The sequence below is a fragment of the Gopherus evgoodei genome, chromosome 7 (assembly GCF_007399415.2).
Source record: "Gopherus evgoodei ecotype Sinaloan lineage chromosome 7, rGopEvg1_v1.p, whole genome shotgun sequence".
NCBI classification, from domain to species: domain Eukaryota; kingdom Metazoa; phylum Chordata; order Testudines; family Testudinidae; genus Gopherus; species Gopherus evgoodei.
The window spans coordinates 44,994,898-45,020,300 of NC_044328.1; the positions used below are offsets into that span (position 1 = coordinate 44,994,898).

General features: G+C 39.8%; 1 protein-coding gene across 3 annotated transcripts in view; it reads right to left on the bottom strand.

Moving 5' to 3' along the window:
- Positions 1-640: 640 nt before the first annotated feature.
- The window catches only part of SUPV3L1 (Suv3 like RNA helicase), a 36,017-nt gene continuing 11,254 nt past the window's right edge, over positions 641-25,403 (bottom strand). For 2 of the 3 annotated variants that reach the window (XM_030570091.1, XM_030570092.1), the window contains 14 exons: positions 24,889-24,966; positions 23,359-23,466; positions 22,033-22,147; positions 19,978-20,146; positions 16,698-16,809; positions 15,511-15,588; positions 14,385-14,476; positions 13,274-13,454; positions 12,758-12,851; positions 10,335-10,554; positions 9,544-9,624; positions 8,291-8,467; positions 1,574-1,722; positions 641-1,195 (listed from right to left, as the gene is read on the bottom strand). In XM_030570091.1, coding sequence (XP_030425951.1) covers positions 697-1,195; positions 1,574-1,722; positions 8,291-8,467; positions 9,544-9,624; positions 10,335-10,554; positions 12,758-12,851; positions 13,274-13,454; positions 14,385-14,476; positions 15,511-15,588; positions 16,698-16,809; positions 19,978-20,146; positions 22,033-22,147; positions 23,359-23,466; positions 24,889-24,966 — 2,153 coding nt within the window. In that variant the 3' untranslated portion in view covers positions 641-696. Of the gene's footprint in view, positions 1,196-1,573; positions 1,723-8,290; positions 8,468-9,543; positions 9,625-10,334; positions 10,555-12,757; positions 12,852-13,273; positions 13,455-14,384; positions 14,477-15,510; positions 15,589-16,697; positions 16,810-19,977; positions 20,147-22,032; positions 22,148-23,358; positions 23,467-24,888; positions 24,967-25,403 lie in introns of those variants that run through there. The other variant, XM_030570093.1, reaches the window with a different exon arrangement.

A 25,403-nucleotide genomic window follows, 5' to 3' on the forward strand; every position in this document is an offset into this window, starting at 1 on the left:
GGGTTTAACAGGGCAATGCTCAAATCACTGAGCTATCCTTCTCCCCCTGAATAAGATCGTGTCTAACTTTCCCCCATGGTAAAAATATTTTTTTTAATATATCAATTTTTTCCCTAGAAGCCATCAGATAGAAAGAATTTAAAACCTCCAGAATTTCTGAGAGAGAGAAATACTGCAAATTGCCCACATCTAGGACATTAACAGATCAGTGCTTTCCACCTGATTACTTCACATTTTCAGGGAAGGCAAAGGTTGAAAGGCATGAGATTCTAATCTGATTTCCTGTGAAGTGGTACATTACCATTTATAGCACTTATCTGTTGAACTATGTACTATATGAAGGTGTGGAATGATTAGCGAATTCATTACTAAGGAAATACACCTGACCATTATGGTAAAAACAGTTTAAGTGTGTATTTTGTAAGGATGTTTTAGATTCAAACTTCCATATAGGAACGCACAGTATTTCTTATGCTGAATGTCATGGTTGTGAGAAAGTGCGTAACAAGTCAAAAAAAGCAGAATTAATAAAATAACCTTTCAGCTTACAAGACTCCATCTCTGAATATTTACTTCATAGAACTAGCCACCAGGGAAAAAATGCAACAGCACCAGTGTAATCCAGAGATGCCAGAAAAGGTTATTAAAATAGTATTTATTCTATTAACAAAAATTAAATTGAATTAGGTCATTATTTCACTTCTTTTTCCCTGTCCCCTTTGAACCATTCTGATTATCTCTTTTTCCAGTTGGGAAATTTCCATTGTTATTGTGGTGAACCTGCCACTCTCTTTCCAGCTGTTTCAACATTTCTTGGGTAAGGAGTCCTTCACGCACTAGTCTGGCAGCAAGAGATCCTTGTCCGTAACTTTTCATATTCGACTGTACTTCAGCAGGTTTATAGCCCAAAGCTTTAGATCCCCTTATTCTCTTCTGTCCTGGGACCTTTGTGACACTTGAGAATTGCTCTTGGTTTGCTGCTGGAAGATCTTTCAAGTTCAGCATCCTGTCATTAACTTCAGTTCTCTGAAGAGGAAAGTCATCTGGTACAGCTATAGCACCAGAAACAGAAGTAGCTTCTGAAGCTCTGATAAGCCTTGTAATGCTGCGCACACCAATTTGTATAATGTTGTCTAGTTCTTTCTGGATGTCCCGTACGAGGTTGGCATCTGGGAACATGTCCATAAATCGGTAACTGAAAGAAAAAAAAAAGTGTTAAATTTGCCAATATAAGAACTGTTGTAGGTCAATGGAGTAAGTAGAGATCAAGTTGCTGTCTTACTATTTTGTGGTATAAAAGTGACCATCTATCCGCTCCCACCCATATGCCTCTTCTTTGCGTATCATATTATACATTGCCTCATTATCAGAGAGGATCTTGACAGTACAAGTGTTGCATCTGCTCAGGTTGTACAATCAGTAAGTTCTACAGAGATCTGTTTAACCGTCAGCGTGGCATTCTCCCATATAGTGCTAAATTTGCACCAACACAAAAACATGGCTTCCATTTACCCATGAGCTGCAAATATACCAGAAGAAAACCAAAATAAAGCTTAAGTTTCAGTTTCAATACCTTAACCACAGATAGAGGTCAAAAACATCATGAACAGCTTCAAGGTGAACAAGATCCTTGATGTTCTTTGGTGGGACCAGTGGCCAGTTAGTATGCCTGCATATCCAGTCAAATGTCAAAGGCTCATTTCTACTAAACTGCCTTGCAAACTGGAAAAGAAACGGATTCAACAGGGTCTTGTATAAGTCTGTTAGCAAGAAATGAGTATTTTTACAACATATTAATTTATTAAACCATTTCAAATTTCCATCCCAAAGCCGCAGAAATAGACTGTACTAGTATGAGTTACAAATGCAACTTTTTTTTAAACTATATCCTCTTTATCTGTGTTGACACATGTGTTTTTATATAGTAAAGGTGATGTAGTATAATAATGGAAAATCATAATACTGGCAAATACAAAAAAAAAAATAGTTACTACCCTGCTCTGTAGCTTTTGTTCTTTGAGATATGTTGTACATGTCCACTGTATTTTAGGTGTGTGGGTGTAACCCACACACCTTCTGGGTGTGATGTTCTGTCCCATCTAGTGGCACCGAGACCACTTAGAGAGTTAAATGAGTCTGCTCTACAGCTTTAGCTAATAGGCAGTTGGCTTTTAGCTCATGCGGTAGAGGCTCATGAATTAAGCTCCAGAGATCCCGGGTTCAATCCCGCCCGCCAATGACCGGGGTCTGTCCACATTACATGTGCACTAGCGTCAGAGATTTTTCCCTTGGTGGTACCCACTGGGGTGGCACATGCATCCTCTGCTGCCTTGTGGTGCTGAGCGATGACAAAAAGGTAGCGCTGCCCCCCAAATCCTCCCATTTCCTTCTTACTGGACAGACTCTGATATAGAAGGGAAGGAGGGTGAGTCATAGAATGAACATGTGTAACACATTTCAAAGAACACCAGGTTAGTTTTTTCTTCAAGTGATTGCACTTATCTACTTCACTTTGGGTGACTCTCAACCAATTCAGTCTGCAGGTTAAACTCCTGAGGTGTTAACCATGGAGCATCCAAGCTGTAAGATGAAGAGCCTCAGGTTTGGGGTGAAGGAGACCATGGTCTGTCAAATCAGATCTGGATCTGTTTTTTGTGTCAATGGAGCCCTTGTTGGCAGGGACAGTAGAGTGGAAAAGCCATGCTGGAGACCATGCCGGTGCAACAAGGGTCTTGTGAGCATGATCCTGTCTGATTTTTTAACACCATTCTGGCAAAGAGCGGAACCAGAAGGTAAGCATACATGAGGTTGCCTTTCCAAGGCAACAGGAAAACATCTGTCAGAAACCCTGGACTGTGACCTGTTCTAGAACAAAACTGACGACACCTCCTGTTGTACCAGATTGCAAACAACTCTGTGTCGAGAACCCTCCAGAGAAAGAGACCACTCATGGGGACTGGTGAAAGATCTGCTCAACTGATCTGCCAGACTGTTCTGGACACCTTGAAGGTCAGAGAATTTGATGCGGATCAAGCTAGCAACACAGAACTTCCAAAACAGTATTGCCTCTTAGCATAGAAGTGTCAAGTTGGTCCCTATGTGTCTGTTCATGAAGAACATTGCTGCTGCATTGTCCACAAGAACTAGCAAAATCCTTCCCTTGATGTGGGGAGAATAGCGTGACAAGCTAGACGAATAGCTCTCAACTATCTTACATTTATGTGGAGAGCTAAATCCTGGACAGATCAGATACCTTGCGCCTGCAGAGTTCCCAGGTGGACTCCCCAACCTAAGGCAGAAGCATCTGTAACCAGAGTCAAAGTAGATTGTACGGTACAAAAGGAACTCCCACACATATATTGATTGGTCCATCCATCAGTCCTAAGAGGCTAAGACTTCTTTGAACACTCGAACTAACATGTCCATTGGATGACAAATTGGGAAGTACACCAAGCTCAGTCAGCCCTGCACCTTCCTGAGACGAAGCCTTTAGCATGCCAAACCATGTAAATACAAGAGGCCATGTGCCCCAGAAGTGAGAGAGAGTTCCATACTGTCATGGCAAAATGGGCTTTCAGATCTAACAAAATGTCAAACATTGCCTGGAATCTGCTTTGTGAGAGAGGAACACCCTGGCTTCTGAAGAATCCAAGATTGCTCCTATAAATTATATTCTCTGAACAGGCCAAAGGATTGACTTTTCCTCACTTATCAGCACCACCTCTCTTCTCTTGGATCAGCCTCTCACTAGCTAATCATCCAGATATGGAAACATCTGTACTCTGATTTCCTCTGGAATGCAGCCACCATTGCCATGCCATGCTTTGTAAAGACAGGTGGGGCCACAGTCAGGCAAATGGCAAGGACTGCAAGCTGATAGTGGGATTGGTTGACCATAAATCTCAGGAATCTCCTGGGGCTTTGACGTAGTAACACAATGAAATACACCTTAAGTCGAGGGCAGCGTATCAGTCACCAAGATCCAGACGGTATAATGGAAGCCAAAGTGACTGTGTGAAAATTGATTTTCCTTATGTACTTCATCAGTTCTCACAGGTCTAGTATGAGCCTGGGCCTCTTTTTCCTTTGCAATCCGAAAGTAGCATGAATAAAATCCCTTTCCTCTGTGTAAAGGAGGAACTTCCTCTATGACTCCCGACAGGAGGAGAGACTGTACCTCCCAAAGGAGAACTTCCTCTTGAGAGAGGTCCCTGAAAAGGGATGGAGAATGGGGCTGGGAACAAGGGGCAGAAATAAACTGAAGGATGGATCCCAATTCCATCTTATTAAGACCCACTAGTCTGTAGTGATATAGGTCCAAGCACTTAGGAAGTGGGATAGCCTGTTGGAAAAATAAACGGGGTTTGAGAATATAGCAAAACTCCTTGTATGCTGTGCTTCCCAAGATTGTCGAACTGACTGTTTGGTGTTCCCAGGCTGTCTGGACAAGCTCACAGAGGATGAGAAAAGAAGAGGTGGTGGTGGTCTCCAGCTGTAACTTTTCCCTTTTCTCCTAGTCTGGTCCTGATAAGGCATAAAGGAAATATCATGGTTGGACTACTGTGGGTGAAACTTCTGCTTCTTTGGGAGGAGTGTAAATACTCAAGGGCTTCAGCATAGCCCTAGAGTCGTTAAGGCTGTGAAACTTGTCATCTCCTTGCTGTGAAAAGAGTGTTGGTCCCTCCTCAGGAAGACCTGATGACTGGATCTATGAACATTTAATGCATTGTTATGGCTGATACCATGGCTCTAGCAGCAGAATCTGAAGCATTCAATGCAACCTGAAGCAAGGTCCTGGCTACCTTGTCCACTATTGCAAAAAACTCTTGTCTGGCCTCCTCTGGCAACTTGTCTGTAAATTTTAAAAATATGCCCCAGAGGGAGAGAAACAGTGCCCCAGCAATATTCACTGATTATTCTACAGCTGGCCTGCAACTCAGGATTTCTAAACTTTTCTCCTAAAAAGAGTTTCTTTGCATCCTTGATTTTGAGGTAGACGCCTACTGACCCTGGTGCGAGGAGATGCAATACCTCCATTCAGTCCTTTTAGCAGTGGGAGGCAGGGAAGATGGTGTTTGCCACACTATTTTTGTGGGCTCCAAAATAGTTTCATTTATGAGAAATGCCACGTGAGAAGACCCCACAGATCCCAAAATATCAACCAACCAACCTATGTGAGCTCTACTTCCACCTGTATGTCTGTGGTGAAAGCTACCCTCTTTAGAAGGTCCTGATGTAATTGTCAGCAGGATATGAGGAAACACTGACCATTGCTGCCTCATCTGGGGGTGATGAGGAAGAACCTAAGGCTAGCTGAGGTGGTGCTTCCAGAATTTTTTCTGAAGGGGGATTCACTCAGGCAGATTGCTCATGTTTGGGAGCTCATTACTGGGAGAGACTTCTTGCAGTTCTTGACATGAAGCTTCACAATACCTACTGGAGGATGTAGAGGAGGGTGAGCAAGGAGAGGATCTGGAGTTGGCAGAAACCCCCACAGGTTTCCATATGGCCACTGATATGGCACCGGAGCCCCATTTCTCCCCTGCCAAGGCTCCCTACCAACCAACCAATGTGGAGCCTCTGCTGGACACCAGGGATGAAAACCCTTGGAGTAGAGTGACAGCTTACGCAATGCGGCACTGACAGATTTAGCAGATTGCATGCCGCAGCATATGCCTCAGGTGCTGATGGCATCAGGGAGAGTCTTTTGCTGCTGCTGAGCCAAAGAGAATGGCAACACAGGCTGGTGCTTCCCTAGATGTTGGTCTCAATGGCACTGGTACCAGTGCCATGTCAACGACCATGCCTGAGCCTCCATATGCACCAGACAGCACCTCGGCCCTGAGCATGCTCTATCGTGCTTGGCAGCTGGAACATCAGTGCCAGGGACCTCAATCTCCTCAATGACATTTGCCAGTGTTGTTTCTTTGTTATCAGAGAAGTAGATCAGCACTGACACAACAGGAGGAGCACTCCCAACCAAACTAAAGATGCTCAGTGCTCACTCTGAGCGGGAAGTTTCCAAGGGTGGGAACAGGCCTGCCTCCACAAGATACTTTAGTCTGACCACCCCATCTGTTTTAGTTCTGCGCTTAAAGTCCCTGCAGATTTGGCACCTGCCCCTGGTGTGAGCTTGTGCAGGTCACTGACCAACCTTGGCTTTTTGCATTCATGGCAAGGTTTGAAGCCTGGGGACCAAGACATGCCCCAGTAATCTGTATGCAGAACCAGTGGGAACTGAAGCATAAACTAAGTATGCTAGTAAAAGGAAAAAAGAGAACTACTACTAAAACACTACGCTAAGACTATTAACAAGTACTAGCTATATACAATCGAAAACATTTAGAAAGAGGAAACACTTGTAGTAACAAGGCAGCACACTCCGACAGCCATCACAGATGGAAGAAGTAACTTAGGGGGGCTGGGGCAGCTCTGCCCTTTATATCATCGCACAGGAGCGTGAGGAAGAAAAGGGCACATAAGCTGCCCTGAGAGGTACTGCTGAGGGAAAAATCTCTGACACTAGTGCACTGGACGTGCACACACCCAAAGTGGAATGGACAGGTGCAATTGCTCGAAGAACTAACATTCTGTCTAAGTCAGAGCACTATGTCGAATGAAGTTTCACTAGCAAGGCAATACTGCTTTTGTGATCTCATAATCTATTTATTGAGTTGAAAACCAACATCTATTATTGGAGAATAAGGCACAGAACTATCAGAACAACTAAGTGTGAGGGTTTCACAGCTACTGTATTTTAATAAGTGATCTAAAGTTTGTCTGCACATATTTCAAACAACATTTTACTTTATGCAGCTCAGAATTTTCTTCAACTACCACACATTTTTTACATAACTATTCAACCCAGGAGCCATCTCTCCCCTCCTGTGCCTCAGTAAAACAATTTGTTATGGGCCATACACACAGCTAAGAAGCAAAGTATGGGGCTATCCAGAAAATGAGAGCAGAGTTTTATGGCTTGATGATCTCCTCCTAGCATGGTCAGCTGGGCTTTGCCCATTGTCTTAGATCTATCAGCAGCCAGCTCATTTTGTTGAATCCTAACAACGCTTCTCTTATTTCAGATTATTTTTTCTAGGTTGAGGAAGTGATGTTGGATACTCATTCCCTGATGTAATCAAGACACTATTCTCAGCTTTAAAAAAAAAAAGGGGGGGGGGTTTGTTTTTTTTAAATAGAAATTAACCACTGACACTTGTGAATCTTAGCTGTTTTGCCAACAGACAACTCAATCACAAAAGTTATGGCCTAAATTTTCAAAAGTCATTAGTGATTTTGGGTGCCCAAATTCAGACATTGGGCAGGGGTCTGATTTTCAGAGGGCGAGAGCTAAGCATTTTCTGAAGATCAGGCCCTTTTTACTGCTTAAATGATGCACTCAGAATTTGAGAAAAGTAAAATCACTAGCCAATTTTTAAAATATAGATCTGTATTTTCACACATATAAGAGATTTCTCATTTCACTGATATGCAGCAAAAAAAAATTGTTTTTTACTCTGAAAAAGTGTTTTGTCCAAACAAAGAGAAACAAATGTGGCGGCATTTGATATAAACTAACAGGCAGTCACTGAGCAAGGGCCTGATCCTGCAAAGCCCAACTTACGTGAGTAGTTTCCACCGCTTTCAGTGGACTACTCACATGACTAAAGATTACTCAAGTCAGGCTTTGCAGGACTACACTATGAAATAGATCATATATGGTCAAATACTTCAGTTTTTAGTTATGTGAATTCACTATTGGGCTAAGTTTGGGGGTTTTTTTAAATCAATCATTAAATCAATGATTAATCTAGTTGAGCTTAAGTACTTCTATTTTATTCACAAACTGGATGCTGAGAAAAAATGAGTTACTAATAATGGCACCAGTTGGTTGTAGGCAAGCTACTGCTAGAAGGTGCTGTGCAAAGCTTAATACCATACAACTCTGAATATGTACATCATTCCTGACCTCTGCTAGTTCAGAAATTCCCAATGGGCAAGTTATGGGAATTTTGTGATGTGAATAAAGGGAAAATTTAGACAACCTTTTTTTTTTACTTTTTATTTTTAATTTACATCCTAAAGTGGAAGCTGAGCTCCAAGAGTGAAAAGCTAATGCATTTACAAACCTTTATCTGAATGGTTAATAGAGGTTGTATTCTTTACAAATTCACCAGCTAGTTTGTATTTCTACTTCCATGTGAGCTTTTTAAAATGCACTTGGAAACTGCCAATTTGCTTAAGACTGATCTAGTCAAATTATAAATAACTGTATATTTGAAGAACGTACCTTTAGCAAAGAGGTGCAGACAAAAGGCTGTTTTTTGTTGATGGGTGCTGTGCAGAACACATACCTTACTCTTAAGTTTAGTGGAATGTGCTGAATCATATCTGCTAGAAATTTAAAGTCATCAACATTGCAGACAAAATAGAGCCCATCCACTTGTGAGAGGCTCACAAAGATATCCTGTTCAGAAAAAATTAAAATACTGTTAATAGTTGAAGTTCAGGTTAAGATTATGATAAATGATGGTCATCAGCTTTTATACTGCCATGCTAACAACTGAATACTTGATGAGCTCTTTCAAAGTCTGATTACATTAGAATGGTACCTTCAAAAAAACCCAATCATTTTTGTTTGTTCTCTCCTTGCACAATTACCTTTAAAAATTACATCTGTAATGCAGATTCAGTAGTACGTGACACTACTTAAAAAAAGTAAAACAACTGCTTCTTAAAATGTATAATAAAGTAATAATATAATATAAGAGCATACATAATAAGGCACACAGTATGATCTCAAAGTCAGTTATTTCTATATTCAACTGTTGTAAATTTGTGTCACCATCATAACACAAGATTGATCTACTAAGATAAAAAGAAATCTTTCAACCATTAAATTATTTTAAGGCTGGCTTTAGGATTTTGAGATTACAGGAAAAAGTAGTGAGAAAACAGATCAACTAAAATGTTGCAGGAGTTGAGATCAAAGAGTATAAAGACAAATTCCTCCCCACCTGTGCTTGAAACATATTTAAGATTTTAAAAAAATAAAATAAAATCTAAAGTGTCCACAGCATTAGTTCTTACCGGTATGGACATCATCAGTAGATACATTCAACCATTCTAGATGACTAGTTTAGTTTTGAACAGTTCCCACAAAAAGCAGTTTCCAAAACTATTATTTTTGCTTCAATATCTGAGTGCATGTCTCAAACTTCAGAGCAAAAAGTATACTTTTAAAAATACCAAAACAAGTGAACAGCAGTGGCTGCAGCAACAAATGCTCTTAAAAACAAAACAAGATTACCTGGAGACTTCCAGGTCAGTAGTGACTCAAAGTGTTACACCATGAGCATTCTGAATTCATCAGTTGTCATTATGCTGGTAGACAGAAAAGTCTAATTGCTTAATAAAAACCTCACAAAGCAGCACCTTGGTTTTTTAATTACATTGCACTGCAGTGTAGTAGTAATTACAAGGTAACATTTATGTGATTTTAAAAATGAAAACTCATGTTTCTATAGGTTTAATCATTCTTACCATTAGATTTGATAGAGTAGCATCAGGGAGATGGTATGCAAACATTTCTATCTGCTCAGCAGTAGGATGCAGGCCAGCTGTCTAGGGAAAAAGAACAAATGAACATCGCTTTTTAACAAAAGAAAGTTATTTTAAAAGGTTGTCTCAAAAGCAAAATCCAGCAGAATAGCATGCAAGAAATCACTGTACCCCACAGAACCTATCACAGAGCACGACCATCCTGAACTTTTAAGAACCAAAATGAAAACAAAGCTCAAGAAGAGAGAGTCTAGAAGAGCAGCTGCAGTACGTGAGTGAGAGACTTCAAGAGTTTTCTGGAACCGCAAATGCCCCAGGCATTCAGAATGACAGCACTGTACAATTCAATTTTCTTACTCAGATTCAACAGTTTACAGCAGGGGTCGGCAACTTTTCAGAAGTGGTGTGCCAAGTCTTCATTTAGTCACTCTAATTTACGGTTTCATGTGCCGGTAATAAATTTTAAAGTTTTCAGACAGTCTCTTTCTCTAAGTCTGTAATATACAACTAAACTATTGTTGTATGTAAAGTAAAATAAGGGTTTTTAAATGTTTAAGAAGCTTCATTTAAAATTAAATTAAAATGCAGAGCCCTCCGGATCGGTGGCCAGGACCCAGGCAGTGTGAGTGCCACTGAAAATCAGCTCGTGCCACCTTTGGCACGCATGCCATAGGTTGCCCACCCCAATGTACAGTGAAGAAGAATACGGGATCACAATATACCAAGGCAGTTCCAGAACATTTTGGTGAGAGCAGAACACTTAAGACTCTTACCTCTATGGGAGGCACAGACCTATTCAAAATTTCTTTCAGCAATACAAGGTCATCACGATGCATTGTAGTGACTTCCCCTTCCTTGAACACAGAGCTAAATCTTCCAGCTCTGCCTGAAATTTGTAGTGCCTGAGAGGTTGTAATTGCATCCATTTCCTTCTCTCCCTTTTCATTGATACTTGGCTTTATTAGAGAATTAAAAATGATTCTCTTTATACTCCTGAAACATTTAAACAAAAAACAGACAAAAATAACTGACTACTTTCTCTTGCAGAGAAAAGGTAGGTGAGCTAGTATCTTTTATTGGACCAACTTCTGTGGATGAGAGCATTGGTCCACCTCACCTACCTTGTGTCTCTAATATCCTAGTACCGACACAGCTACAACTACACTGCATACTTTCTCTTCAGTCATGCAAGTTATTTCCATAGGCCATGTCTACATCTAAAATTTTGCAGCGCTGGTTGTTACAGCTGTATTAGTACAGCTGTATAGGGCCAGCGCTGCAGAGTGGCCACACTTACAGCAACCAGCGCTGCAAGTGGTGTTAGATGTGGCCACACTGCAGCGCTGTTGGGCGGCTTCAAGGGGGGTTCCGGGACCGAGAGAGCAAACCGGGAAAGGAAACCAGCTTCGCCGCGGTTTGCTCTCTCGGTCCCGGAGCCAGCCAGCAAACCGCAGGGAAGGAGACCTGCTTGCTCGGGGTTCCGGGACCGAGAGAGCAAACCGGGAACGCCGCGGTTTGCTCTCTCGGTCCCGGAGCCAGCCAGCAAACCGCGGGGAAGGAGACCTGCTTGCTCGGGGTTCCGGGACCGAGAGAGCAAACCGGGAACGCCGCGGTTTGCTCTCTCGGTCCCGGAGCCAGCCAGCAAACCGCGGGGAAGGAGACCTGCTTGCTCGGGGTTCCGGGACCGAGAGAGCAAACCGGGAACGCCGCGGTTTGCTCTCTCGGTCCCGGAGCCAGCCAGCAAACCGCGGGGAAGGAGACCTGCTTGCTCGGGGTTCCGGGACCGAGAGAGCAAACCGCGGCGAAGCTGGTTTCCTTTCCCGGTTTGCTCTCTCGGTCCCGGAACCCCGAGCAAGCAGGTCTCCTTCCCTGCGGTTTGCTGGCTGGCTCCGGGACCGAGAGAGCAAACCGCGGCGTTCCCGGTTTGCTCTCTCGGTCCCGGAACCCCGAGCAAGCAGGTCTCCTTCCCCGCGGTTTGCTGGCTGGCTCCGGGACCGAGAGGGCAAACCGGGAAAGGAAACCAGCTTGATTACCAGAGGCTTCCTCCTTCCACGGAGGTCAAGAAAAGCGCTGGTGAGTGTCTACATTGCATTACCAGCGCTGGATCACCAGCGCTGGATCCTCTACACCCGAGACAAAACGGGAGTACGGCCAGCGCTGCAAAGAGGGAGTTGCAGCGCTGGTGATGCCCTGCAGATGTGGACACTCTCAAAGTTGCAGCGCTGTAACTCCCTCACCAGCGCTGCAACTTTCTGATGTAGACAAGCCCATAGAGCTAATTACTGCAGAGCAAGGAGTTCCTTTTTCCTATCAAGGTCCCTTCTTTTCACAAAGCAGGAGGTCTTCAGACTGTAGATGTTATTCTAATATGAATTTACTGTTCAAAGTTGCCAGACTGAAGACTTTGGAAACAGAAGGCCTTCCTTTAGCCATGGAACAGACACAGCATGGCAGCAGCACTGCAAGTTTCCCACAGCACTAGGCCAACACCTATCAGTCCTGTTTAAGAAGGAATACTTAGCCCTGGTCTATGCAAGGTGGGTGGGGGGAGAAATTGATCTAAGTTACGCAACTTCAGCTACATGAATAACGTAGCTGAAGTGGATGTACTTAGATCGATCTAAGTGCTGTTTTCACCGCGGTGTCTCGACTGCTGCCACTCCCCCGTCGACTCTGCTTGCGCCTCTAGACTAGACGCAATAAAATCAATCCCTGCTGGATCGATCGCTACCTGCCTATCTGGCGGATAGTGAAGACATACCCCCAGAGTAATTAGATATCCACTGATTCAGTGGTTGGCAGTCTCAGCAGAGTCCAATGGTAACCACATCACAAAAAAAATGGCAACATCTGGGACCTGACTAAGACCACTAAGATTTCTGATATGCACACCTCTAGTTTTCACATCAGAGAATAAGAATCTAATCCTGTGTGGAGCTGAGCATTCTCAAATGCCACTGAACTGAAGATGCTCAGTGCCACCCAGGATGCAGTCTAAATGAGCAGTTATCTAGAAAGTATAGCTCAACCCAGTTAGATCAGCCACCACTTAATTCTAGTGAGAACACATGTACACACATACTGCACTCTGTACATAAAGGGTTTTTATCCATATTAAACAAACTGTCAAAGACTGAGGAAAACCAGCACACTTGTCTCATTGAAAAATAAGCCTTAACCTATTCAGAGTACTTACAAATTAAGCCCCATTCCTATTGCATCTGTAGCAACTAGAATTTTACATGGATCATCAGGGTCATTGAATTTCTTTGCCTGGGTAAGCTTTGTCCCTAGAACAGAATCAATCACAAGTAGATTTTATGTAACAGACTTTCAACACAAAAAGAGGTTATACAAAAAGATTGTGTGCTCTTACATATCACTGAACAAAAGCATAACAGGTTGAAGAAACATAAATGTTTATTTTTTATTTTTTTGATTTATTTAAAATGCCACCCTTCCATTTTTCTGGCAACACTTGCAAAAATTAAAAAAATTTTGTTCTTCCAACAATAACAAGATTACACAGCTGATAAAGATCTAACTCCAAGATTATAAAACAAGACAAAGAAAATGTGCTCAGTATTGTCTTAATTCAATATCTAGATATAGAGCTTGAAAAACGTAAAGTCTCTTTATTAAATACTTTTCATATGGTAGCAGCAATAAACAGAGCGTTCTCTTTAAAAGTAAGATAAAGCTAGTATCTTACCAGGTGGGAGACTGCCATATATGACAGCACATTCTAGTCCTCGGGCTTCAATCTGCCGACTCACAGAATAAATATCGTTCTTATTGAAACAGACAATGCAGTCACCAGGACGGAGGTTATCTAAAGACTCTAGCGCATAATCCAGCACGGTAATAGGGGTAAGCCTCTTGTAGTTTCTGACCTAGGATCAAACAGCCGTTTTGTCAAGGCAAAACACAAAAATCCTTTGCAAAATGTATAATATTATGAACATTTAACTTCATATGAAAAAATCAATCATAGCTTTAAGATTATGCTGTGCCTCACAATCCCAATAAGAGAAGCACCAAGAGAAAAGGTTGCATCCCCTTCTGCCTTCCAAACAGTAATGAACATTCTCATGAGCATTTCCAAACCAGGGACTTAAAGACCTTTTCAGGAGACAGAAAAGAAGCCACTTTTATTTTTAAATTAGAGTCCACTGCAGACATATATAATGTAAGTAAAACTGTATTAATACTAGGGAGAAAAAAATGTGCTCTCCAATATGGGAGTCCTGCAGGCAGAATGCTTTCAGGGTCAGGACCTATGTTTGTAAAATGTCCCTTGCAGGCGAGCTCATGGAGGTAGCTAGCCGGAGTTAGTCTGTTTTTCTTTTTATAGCTTTTTTCCTTGGCATATGTTAACCCTTTTAGTATTTTATACTCTTCTACTGATTTTTGATTTCTTAAGAACAAGTAACTAAAAATAAAGTGACCTGAGCAAAAGGTAGGCATTGTGACCTCTAGGGAAAATGGGTATGTGAAGGAAGTCTCAGCATAGATCTAGCACTCTCTCTGGGTAAGTCAGTAGAAATTGTAAGATCCATTGTTCTCCTGGTAAGGGCAATAATATTTTTGCCAATAAAGGTTTATTTTGCAACATCTCTAAGAAACCTCCTTTTGATTCAGGAGGCTTACGTAGCCAACATATCAAACACAAACTCTGACTCCTGTAGATTTGATCAGTATTTTCTCAAATGAGGGATCCAGTAGACACCTGCAAAATTTTAGCTATCTTAGTAGATAGTAAAGTGTGTACAACTTTATAGCCACTGGACAGGGGAGAAAAAAGGGGACAGTATAAGATCTACCTCCACTTCCTCTCCTGTAGAATACATGAGCTCTGTCACCAAGTCAATAGCAGCAACTTCTCCACAAACGTGAACTTCTTCTGCACTGAGTCCTGAAAACAAGTGTAGTGAAATAAGGTGTTAAAATATAAGTGTTCACACAAATCAGCAATACTGACAGCTGACAGAGGTGGTTACAAAAAAATAAAAAAATCCTGCCTACTGAAGAAGGCAATAAAGGATGGGATTTATTTCCTTGTTTATTTTTTCTTCTTACATATCCATAGTCACTGTAACTTTTTCTTGTGTATTTACCTAAACCACCACTATATACACTGCTAAGTTTCAATGGAGCAATTCTTGACCTTACCAACTATTAGCCAATGTCAAATCATCCATCTGATAAGTACCTTCAAAGTTAATATTCTGCTGACACCCTCTTGGTGCCATGCCATCATCTTCATATTTGCCCAACATGGGAACACATGCCTAAGGCTTCATTGCTTCACTTGTAAAATGAAAAATGAAACTAACTCTTCTACTCTAACTTCTCAAAATTTCCTCAAATATAAAAAAGTTAGAGTTTCCTTTTTCCACTCTAACTTTTCAAAAGTCACAGAGTGGGGAAAGAGGTAAAATTAAGGGAGAGAATTTTTTTTTTAATCATTCTGCTGAATTCAGTGGTAAAAGAAAGGGGAGAGAAAAACCCCAAAATGTGAGATTTCCAGGCTTTGAAGACAAAAGAAAATTCAAAAGTTCCCACCGAAAAAACCCCCCATAAAATTGAAAACAGGTGCCTGCAAGAAATTTGGTTTATAATTAAACCCACGGGGGGGGGGGGGGGCGAGGAGGAGATAATCAGCCAAATCTAAACTTTAAAAGATTATAGAAATGTTTATTATTTGCCAAGCCAGCACACATTTGACACTAAGTTTTAAATTAAAATTCTGTTGGATTACCTATAATTACAATTTTTCAGTTTACAAAAGTGTAATAAGTAGATTATATGATAAAATGAGACTTCTCTACTAATCAAGCAGGTAAACAAAACAACAAATTCGTTCAACATAAATAGTGGTAAGTTTAACACACTTGGAGCTAGTTTATTAAATGTCAAATGGCTCTGTTTCAACACTGATGGACATACCTAAAAGTGCTCTGGTCCAAGCCCATCCTCTAGCCGGATCTCTGATCATCTGAATTTCATCAATGACAGCCACTTCATCTTAAAAACAAGAAAATTATGATGCTAGGTGACGAGTGCCTAGATGACACAACTACATATGAAGGAACATCTCCAAGAAGCACAATACAAAATAGAAGTTATTTCCTACAAGAATTATTCAAACTCAGTTTCTTCTGCATTCCAAGATTGCTCTGAGAGTATCCAGATTTACTCACTCTCAGATGACAGTGCTATAGCAGAGGTCAGAAATTGCTAAGTTAGAAGTAAGAATACATACAGCACTTGCAAGACTAGAATAAATTGCTTAAGTTTAACCTCTTACAGGGGGTAGGATAAAAATGAAATTAAAGAATTAGAGTCAGCTTGTGCTTGCTTAAGGAAATATATGTGCATTGTAAAGAAAGACCCTGCCTGGCAAGTGGAATAAAATAGGGAAGATGTCTGGTTCAAAGAACAACTAATGAGATAACAGGACTTTCTAAAAAGAATGCCTCTGACCAACAGGGGTGACTGCAGATGGTTTTAAATAAAACACAGACAATCTGTCTTAAAATGAGCCAACACGACCCTTCCCCAACCCACAAACTAGTATTAAAGCCTGTGTGAACTCAGGTGCAATGGGAAAGCTGTTCAACAGCAAGAAGGAGGGGAGGAAATGCCTTGAGAAGAAAGGAGGTTGTAAATCTTATCTGGATTAAGACTGGAAATAAGGGTGAATTGTCTCAAATTGTCTTTTAGCTGAAGTCAGTAATTGGCAATGACAACACCTACTTGTTAAAGGATATAAAAGATAAACTCTTAAAGGGTTCATTGCTAATACCTGCCTGACCACACTGGGAGGTGACCTATATGGGTCTAAACACCCCTGGGTTTAACAGCCCATTTGTAAGTATCTTGATCAAATTCTGATAAATGATTTGTTACTTTTTGGATGTAGTAAACTGGCTAAAAAGGCTAACTTATAAGCATGTTTAGACCAATTGTATAAGTTCGGCCTTTGGATTGAATAAAGAAATTTATTATTAAATTAGTGTTTGGTAGTTTTCCATATTAATAATTTCAAATATTACTAATTTCAACATGAAGTGTAAGCATCATTGCATATAAAGAAACCCATGCATATGAAGAAAATAACCATGCATACATACAAGGCGTAGTAACACTGCACATCTCAATAGTGCAAGAAACATGGGTTGCTTGTCTGCCTTCTGGATCAACAAGAACACGCTCTTCTCCTGTTACCAAGTCACATGGCACACACTAAAAGAATAAGGGAAGTAGAAGTTAAATTATCTTAAAAATAGAATTAGAATATTTTCCAAAGGGGAAAACAATTGGGAAAATGTGACAGACTATGCCCCTGTATTCACACCCTACAAACTTATGTAATAATCTCTGCACAGGGCATATCTTCAGTTTGGGCAACAGGTCTGTTCTAGACAAAGGAATGTATGTTCTGCTTAACTTACATTTAAGCAGTAAACAGAGTCATGAAGCAACAAAAAACTCAAACAGGTGAGAAAAACCCAGCAGGGAACATCCTCTCACATAGAGATTGTCTCCTAGCTGGAAATGTTTTTAAAGAGAGGGACTGAAACTGTAAAAATAAGGGACAAACGCCCCAAAGCACCACCCCGTCTCTCCCTGCCTATCGCATTCACAGCAACTCACTCAACAAAGGAAGCATTCCCTGGACGCGGGGGTGGGGTCCTGACCTACAGGGTTTGGTCAGTAACAGTGCTGAAAGCATTTGGTGAGAAACTTTGCTTCAATCTGATATAGTTTAAGTCAAATCAGGTAGGAATAAATATCTTACCTTTATTTTTCTTGTAACCATTTCTGACTTTTCTGCCTCATTACTTCTAACACTTAAAATCTCTTTGCAGTTAATAAACTTGTTTTACTGTTATCTAATCCAGTGTGTTTAATTTAAAGTGTCTGAATAACTATTTGAGATAATAAGATGGCACATTATTCCCTTTAAAGAATAACAGATTTTAAATACTTCGTACTGTCCAGGAGAGGGCTGAGCAGTATTGGACACACATTTCTGGGGGGGGGGAATATGGGACTGGAGGCGTGTTGGGGTCACCATGCGTATAACCAAAGCTGGTGAAAGCCAGAGTGTAACCCAAGGGTGACTGACTGGCTGCACTTACACAGTGACACGCAATGTGGTTTGCTTGATGGAATGCTGTGAGCAGCCCAAGACTTGCAAGTCTTTGTAAGTTAACAAAGGTTGCCAGGCAGGGGTGACACAGCTGCTCATATCTGGATTGTTTGCTGGTATGTCACAGAAATAAACCCAAGCATACTACATGACTGCCTACATGGTCGGATGGAGCCCAATTTTGTTGACCTTCTAGACATGGAGGGGAGGAAGATGGAGGAAGCTGAGCATACAATTTCCCTCTGATGGGTGGTTTAAATTGTACTGATCATTGTCTATTGATTAAATGAGATGTAGTAGGACAAGGGAGGGGTGTAAAGTGTCTCTCAGCTCAATTTTGTTGCAGTTCCTATGGTGCTTTGTTTTTACAAGTCAATCAAAGTGGCTGAAACTTTGGAGGCGAGCCTTTTGGTATAGTTACCTCTAAAACAAAATCTAAACAAATTAAGTTATCTTAACAACATCTACTAGATCACAGGGATGGGTAGGAGGGAGAAAGATTACCATCTCTGGTTTGATTTCTTTTAGAGCAGGGACAGATTTATCCTTGAGAAATCCCTGCCAAAAGTAATTTACAGAAGACAGACAATTGACTACAGTAAATATTTTGTTCTAATATGTTCAATTACATTCTAATATGCTGAATGCAGCATTTAGAGGCTACTAATTTCTATAATCAGAAGCTCTCCCCTCCCCTGCCATTCCCCAGTTCCTGCAATGTAGTATCATTATGCTTTAACTTGGTATTTCTCCATCCCCATGAGGTATATGCTTTAATCATATTAGCAACCATATACAATACACTGAGCACAAATAATCCTCAATAGATTAGGGAACCTTTTCATGACAATTCCACTAACAAGGGGTGCACATGCATACACACGCACTATATATTGCTGCAGACTACTTATTCAAAGGCATATGTTTGGTCCTAGGGATTAGAATTTCTTATTAATGTAAAATATGTTAGAAATTAAAATGATGAGAATTACAAAATCACTATTGTTAAAGAATTAACCAAAACTCAGCATGTTTAATTGACAGATTATTACGACAGATTTATATGTAATTACTATATAAATATTGGTGATTTTAATACTTAGTCTTTTAAATTAATGCTTTGTAATACCATTTCTGTTTGCCTCCCTGCAAATTCTATGCAGCTGGAAACAGGCTAGAGAAAAAGACCTACAAAGATTTTGGAGGCAATCAGTGGGACTAATGAAATCTTATTTAAGCCACCTAAAGCAACACCATGGCAATGCCCTTTAAATCAAAGCATTTGCTGCAAGCAGTAAAACATTTTATTCAATGCCCACTAGTACTAATATAAACTTCAAAACAGGAAGAAAGAAGTTAGTATATGCCAGGGTAGCTATGTTGAATAGAAATGAAACTAGCTTATCAAGTCATCATATAACAGGAATAAATAATTCTATATTATATATTGATTAGAGAGCAATGCCCTCCCCTATCGAAGTTCTGAGATGCATAAACCTCCACTCCAAAAAGAAAGGAAATTCTGTAGACATGGTGTCCCCTGACACAAATACTTCCTTGCAAATACACGCAACAAACTCCTGAGAGTGGTCCACCAATCTGGAGGGCTTTTAGCAGAGAGATGGACATAATGTGGCAGCTGGAAGACAAGAAATGAACTTGCTACTACTTATGGTTTTCATGGTTTAAAAACACTTCTCCAATTAAATCTAGCACTGCTTTACACAGTGACCCAATAAAGTGATTTATATAAAAATCAACTTTTCTTCATGTTCCTATTTCTGTAAATTGCTAAAGAAAAATTTTATTTTATTTAACACAACCTGAATTAGGTGTTTTTTCTGATATGTCAATCGGTGTTCATCCCAACCTAACACTGTCCTTGTTTTCCCAATGTTACAGTCCATGAACAGCTGCCTTAATGCAAGGTCAAGGGGAAGAGAGGCAGTCATCTCCACTCCCCAGACAGTCCTACAAGAAACCTAGCAAGAGCCAATGTTACAGGGGTGAGCCAATGACTGAAGGGCAACAGACTGCTACATGCATGAATGTATGGAGTTCTTCGGACACTGTTCCATCTGTTTCTGTGAACCACCAGTATTAATGAACACTGACAGTATCATAATTCAAGACTACATTTTAGCAGAGACTATTTCAAAGACTACCCTAAAGACTTACATTTATTAAAACAAAATATTTCATATAATGACATGAATGCATGTAAAGTTGAAGAGAAATTGTTTAAGTAACACACTGACAGCATCATTACTCTTTTGGAAGATCTCATGGGCCAGCAGTTTTAATGGACCACAGTATATTCCTGATTTTGCTGCCAAGTATCTCTGGATAGCATGATGAGTTTTTCCACTATTTGTAGGGCCAGCATGAAAGACTATCTTTCTTTGAATAGCCCTGGCTTCTGGATACCTAAAATACAAAACAAAGAAAAATAATTATAATCTATCATCCAGATATAGATTTGGGTGAAATCCCAAATGAATTTGTGCTTTTTGCCCGTTTATTTTAAATTGTTATTTAATAAAACAAAAGACTGGGAGGATAGTTCTTAAACAAGTACAAAGAGGTTTCAATATAATCCTCAAATATTAGTAGATCTCTTGACCATTTCACATTTCAGAAAGTTTAAAGTCGAATATGTGAATACTGTTGTCAACAAATAATATTCTTACTATTGTTGTTTTAATACTGCATTCTTTTTTATTTACTTTTTAGATTTTGACTTAATATCTATTGAACAGGATGTGAGTAAAAGACAGAAAGTACCTCTATACAAAGCTATCAACAAGCTAAAATAATTTAACAGGGGAGGAGAAAGAAAGAATGTCAGATAATGGAACAACGATCTCATAGCTGAAGCCCTCTCATTTAAATTTTAATTCTTTGGCAAAGAACACTGATCGTAACAGACATCACATCAAACAAGTATGACTCCTGGCACAAAAGGATTGTAAAAGTGGTCTGACAGCCACTGTTGAACTTTTATGTCATGAAGCACAGGTCCAAAGCATCTGCAAAACTGTTTTTTCTTAGAAACAATTCTTCCCGATACCTGATGCCCCAGCAAATGTCTCATTTCATTAATTATCTGGATAATGGAGAGAGTGTGCTTATAAAACTTGCAGATGACACCAAGCTTGAAGGGGTTGCAAGTCCTTTGGAGAATGGGATTAGAATTCAAAACAAATTTAACAAATTAGACAACTGGTCTGAATTCAACAAGAGGAAATTCAATAAAGACAGGGACAAAATACTTCACTTAGGAAGGAAAATCAAATGCACAAGTACAATATAGGGAATGACTGCTAGGTGGTAATACTGCTGAAAAGGATCTGGGAGTTATAGCAGATCACAAATTGAAAAAAAAGTAAAAAATGCAGTGCAGCTGCAAAAAAGGCTAATATGATTCCAAGGTGTATTAACAGGAGTGTTGTATATAAGACACGGGAGGTAATTGTTTCACTCTACTTGGCACTGCTGCCCAATTTTGAGCACCACACTTTAGGAAAGATGTGGACAAATTGGGGAGAGTCAAGAGGAAAGCAAAAAAAATGACAAAAGGTTTGGAAAACTGAATATATGAACAAACATTGAAAAAAAATGGGCACTGGGGGGGAACAGTTTTCAAATGTGTTCAGCGCTGCTTTAAAGAGGATAGTGATCAATTGTTCTCCACACCCACTGAAGACAGGACAAGAAGTAATGTGTTTAAGCTGCACCAAGGAGATTTAGGTTAGGTATTAGTAAAAATTTTCTAACTATAAAAGGTAGTTAAGCTCAGAAATAGTCTTCCAAGGAAGGCTGTGGAATCTCTATAATTAGAAGTTTCTAAGAAAAGGTTCAATAAACACCTGTCAAGGACAGTCGAGGTTTATTTGATCCTGCCACAGTGCAGGAGGCTGCACTTGAGTTTTCCAGGTCCCTTTGGGCCTTATATTTCTATGATTCTATGTTACTATGACCCTTGATTTCAAGGTTTTGCGCATTTTTCTGAAATCATTACCCACCAAAGACTGGACAACCACAGACGTGAAACTGAGCTCCATTTTAGGATTAGATATTATATAGCAAAGCTTTAACGACTAAACCGTACTGGATTAATCAAAACTTGTTACTCTTAGCTATACATTATTTCCAATTTATATTGATACTAGTAGACAGGTATGCACAGTATCAATTCTGATAACTAGCTATAACAACATCTTCCAGACAATGAAATGAGTATAGTCTTTAGCATGAAAACTGCTGTCACTGGACAGCAATAATATGAAAGTCTGACACTTAAGTACACTAACCAGTTGGGTGGCAATCTTAAATCACTGATCTTGCGCAGATCATCCATACAGTCCAGCATAGGAAAGATTTGCTTAGCATGTCTCAGAAAAAATGGAAAGAGATCATCAACGTGACCTGGAAGACAAACACTTTTAAGGAAGTTTGCTACTATTAACAAGTCATGGGTTCATGAGATGAGTTTTTTGAAAAACGGAAAAGTAATAATATAATATAGACTTATTAAGCCTATAATGCAATACAATCTAGTATAAAAAGAACACTAAGAAAAAAATTCTAACTTCAATACAGTGACTTTGGCTATTCCACAGCATTTTACTGAACTTTGTTACAGAAGATCTCCAGAACAGGCAGATTTTTAGGATTATTTGTTGAGGATAAACCAAATAAAAATTTAAATTTATTTTTCATACTTTTCAACTAGTGTGGTATGACTACCATAACTGAGCATTTTGTATTAAAATTAAGATGAGTTTGAAACTTTCCTATTTGGTTTGTTGGGGGTGACTTGCTTTGACAAATATTTTATGTGCCACCATATACTATTTTAGAAGCTTATGAAAATTTTAAAAGGACGCTAGCAAATACTTTGGGTCCATAATTTAAAGTACAGTAGGTTAAATTATATTTCATGTATAGAGAGCTTTTGACACGTTTAACACTTTAGAATTGCTACCATTTAAAAATAAAGCAGCGCTACTGTTTTTGTAGAACATATACTAAAGAAGAGCTGTGTGCATTTCCGTGCTGTTTCTATAGCCACCAACTAGCATCTCCTCTTCACAGGCACAAGCATTATTAATTATGTTACAGAATGTAATTATCAGAACATGTAGCCAGTGTTAGTACTGACCAAAAAAAACACACAAAAGAAACAGCGCAAAGGATCAAAAATATATTCTCCATATTCTAAAAAAATCAAGAGAAAGTAAGCAATATTAAAACTAGTAATCCAACAGAATATTCTCAAACAGCCCCTTAAAGATCATACAAGTTATAAAGCCATAACAGAAAAATATATGGAATGGAAAAAGTAAACATGGTCATCAAGTCTTTTTCTTAAAAATCTGTAACTTGCAAGGAACAGATATTTTTGTGGAAAGGATGCATCTTCATGGTGGTCTGGAGAGCAATAAGCGCAAAAGGGCCAGATCCCACAAAGTGAAGTACATCTCTACTCCTTCCATTCCCACTTCAGGGGGCTTCAAGGGCATTGAGCACCTCATAGATTCAGACCCAGTTTTCTTTACCTTTATACAAGCCAGAGCAGAAAGCAAAAATATTCACAAACGGTAAGTTTTATTTTAAAAGATGTTCTATATACTTGCCTGCACCACAACAGATATCATTTAGAATAATATGTACATCAGCACTCAGGAAACTGGAGTCTAAAATGTACTTTCTAAAGCTTATAAATGCTTGGTGAAAAAGACGAGCTGTGGAAGGGGAGAAAAAAAAATGTTTCACTGTTACATACCAAGTTTCACTTTGAAATACCCAACAGAACATGCAAAATGTCAATTTAAATCTAGTTACTTAACTAGAAATAATATATTTTTCAGATCTTTTGTACACAAACATTCAGATTAAAAAAGAAAAGCAAGCTATTCAGACAACAGAGTTTGCCTGTAACAGTTTTGCTAAACACAGCTAAAATATAAGGCAAAACCCAAGATTCATAGATTCATCGACTCTAGGACTGGAAGGGACCTTGAGAGATCATCGAGTCCAGTCCCCTGCCCTCATGGCAGGACTAAATACCGTCTAGACCATTCCTGATAGACATTTATCTAACCTACTCTTAAATATCTCCCGATATGGAGATTCCACAACCTCCCTAGACAATTTAGTCCAGTGTTTAACTACCCTGACAGTTAGGAACTTTTTCCTAATGTCCAATCTAAATCTCCCTTGCTGCAGTTTAAGCCCATTGCTTCTTGTTCTATCACTAGAGGCAAAGGTGAACAAGCTTTCTCCCTCCTCCTGATGACACCCTTTTAGATACCTGAAAACTGCTATGTCCCCTCTCAGTCTTCTCTTTTCCAAACTAAATAAACCCAATTCTTTCAGCCTTCCTTCATAGGTCATGTTCTCAAGACCTTTAACCATTCCTGTTGCTCTTCTCTGGACCCTCTCCAATTTCTCCACGTCTTTCTTGAAATGCGGTGCCCAGAACTGGACACAATACTCCAGTTGAGGCCTAACCAGCGCAGAGTAGAGCAGAAGAATGACTTCTCGTGTCTTGTTTACAACACACCTGTTAATGCATCCCAGAATCACATTTGCTTTTTTTGCAACAGTATCACCACTCTGTTGACTCATATTTAGCTTGTGGTCCACTATGACACCTAGATCTCTTTCTGCCACACTCCTTCCTAGACAGTCTCTTCCCATTCTGTGTGTGTGAAACTGATTGTTCCTTCCTAAGTGGAGCAATTTGCATTTGTCTTTATTGAACTTCATCCGGTTTACCTCAGACCATTCCTCCAATTTGTCCTGATCATTTTGAATTTTGACCCTGTCCTCCAAAGCAGTTGCAATCCCTCCCAGTTTGATATCATCTGCAAACTTAATAAGCGTACTTTCTAAGCCAACATCTAAGTCGTTGATGAAGATATTGAACAGAGCCGGTCCCAAAACAGACCCCTGCGGAACCCCTCTTGCTATACCATTCCAGCAGGATTGGGAGCCATTAATAACTACTCTCTGAGTACGGTTATCCAGCCAGATGACATATTTGTTTGATGTAAAATGTGAGTGAATTATTCTAGTAGAAAGGAAAAAACACAAGAAAAAACATCCAGATAATAAACTTCATTTTAAAATATGGTTGGTGCCAGAAATTACATTTTTCTTACCATCCAGTCCATTTTCTCCTCCAAGTCTCTGCATTTCTTTCCGCTTGTAAAACTTATTTAAGATTTTCAGGACTTCACCTGTAAGATAAAAATTTAGAATTTCTTAACTTAATTGACATGTCAGATTAACCTTTGCTCAAATAGAATTAAGAAAGTCTGCAATTATTTTGTTCAACTCAGTCTAAGGTCCAGATTTTAAAATGTATTTAGGCATTGCCTAACTTGACTTAGCAGCCTAGGTCTCACTGAAAGTCAGTGGTATTTGAGCTCCTAAGTCATTGTTGAAAGCTGTCTATTTAGGCCTTGCCACACTGAGCAGAACACCTAAATACCTTTAAAAATGTGGGTCTAAATGTCTGTAAAAAAAATGAGCGCTTGTCACCATGAACACACTCTTACTTTCGTTAAGTTTAGTTACAATTAACATTGAGCCTAGTATTGGGGATGACAGTCACCTCAAGTGATTCCAGAGGAATCTCCATACTGGATCAGACCAGTGATCCATTTAGTCCAGT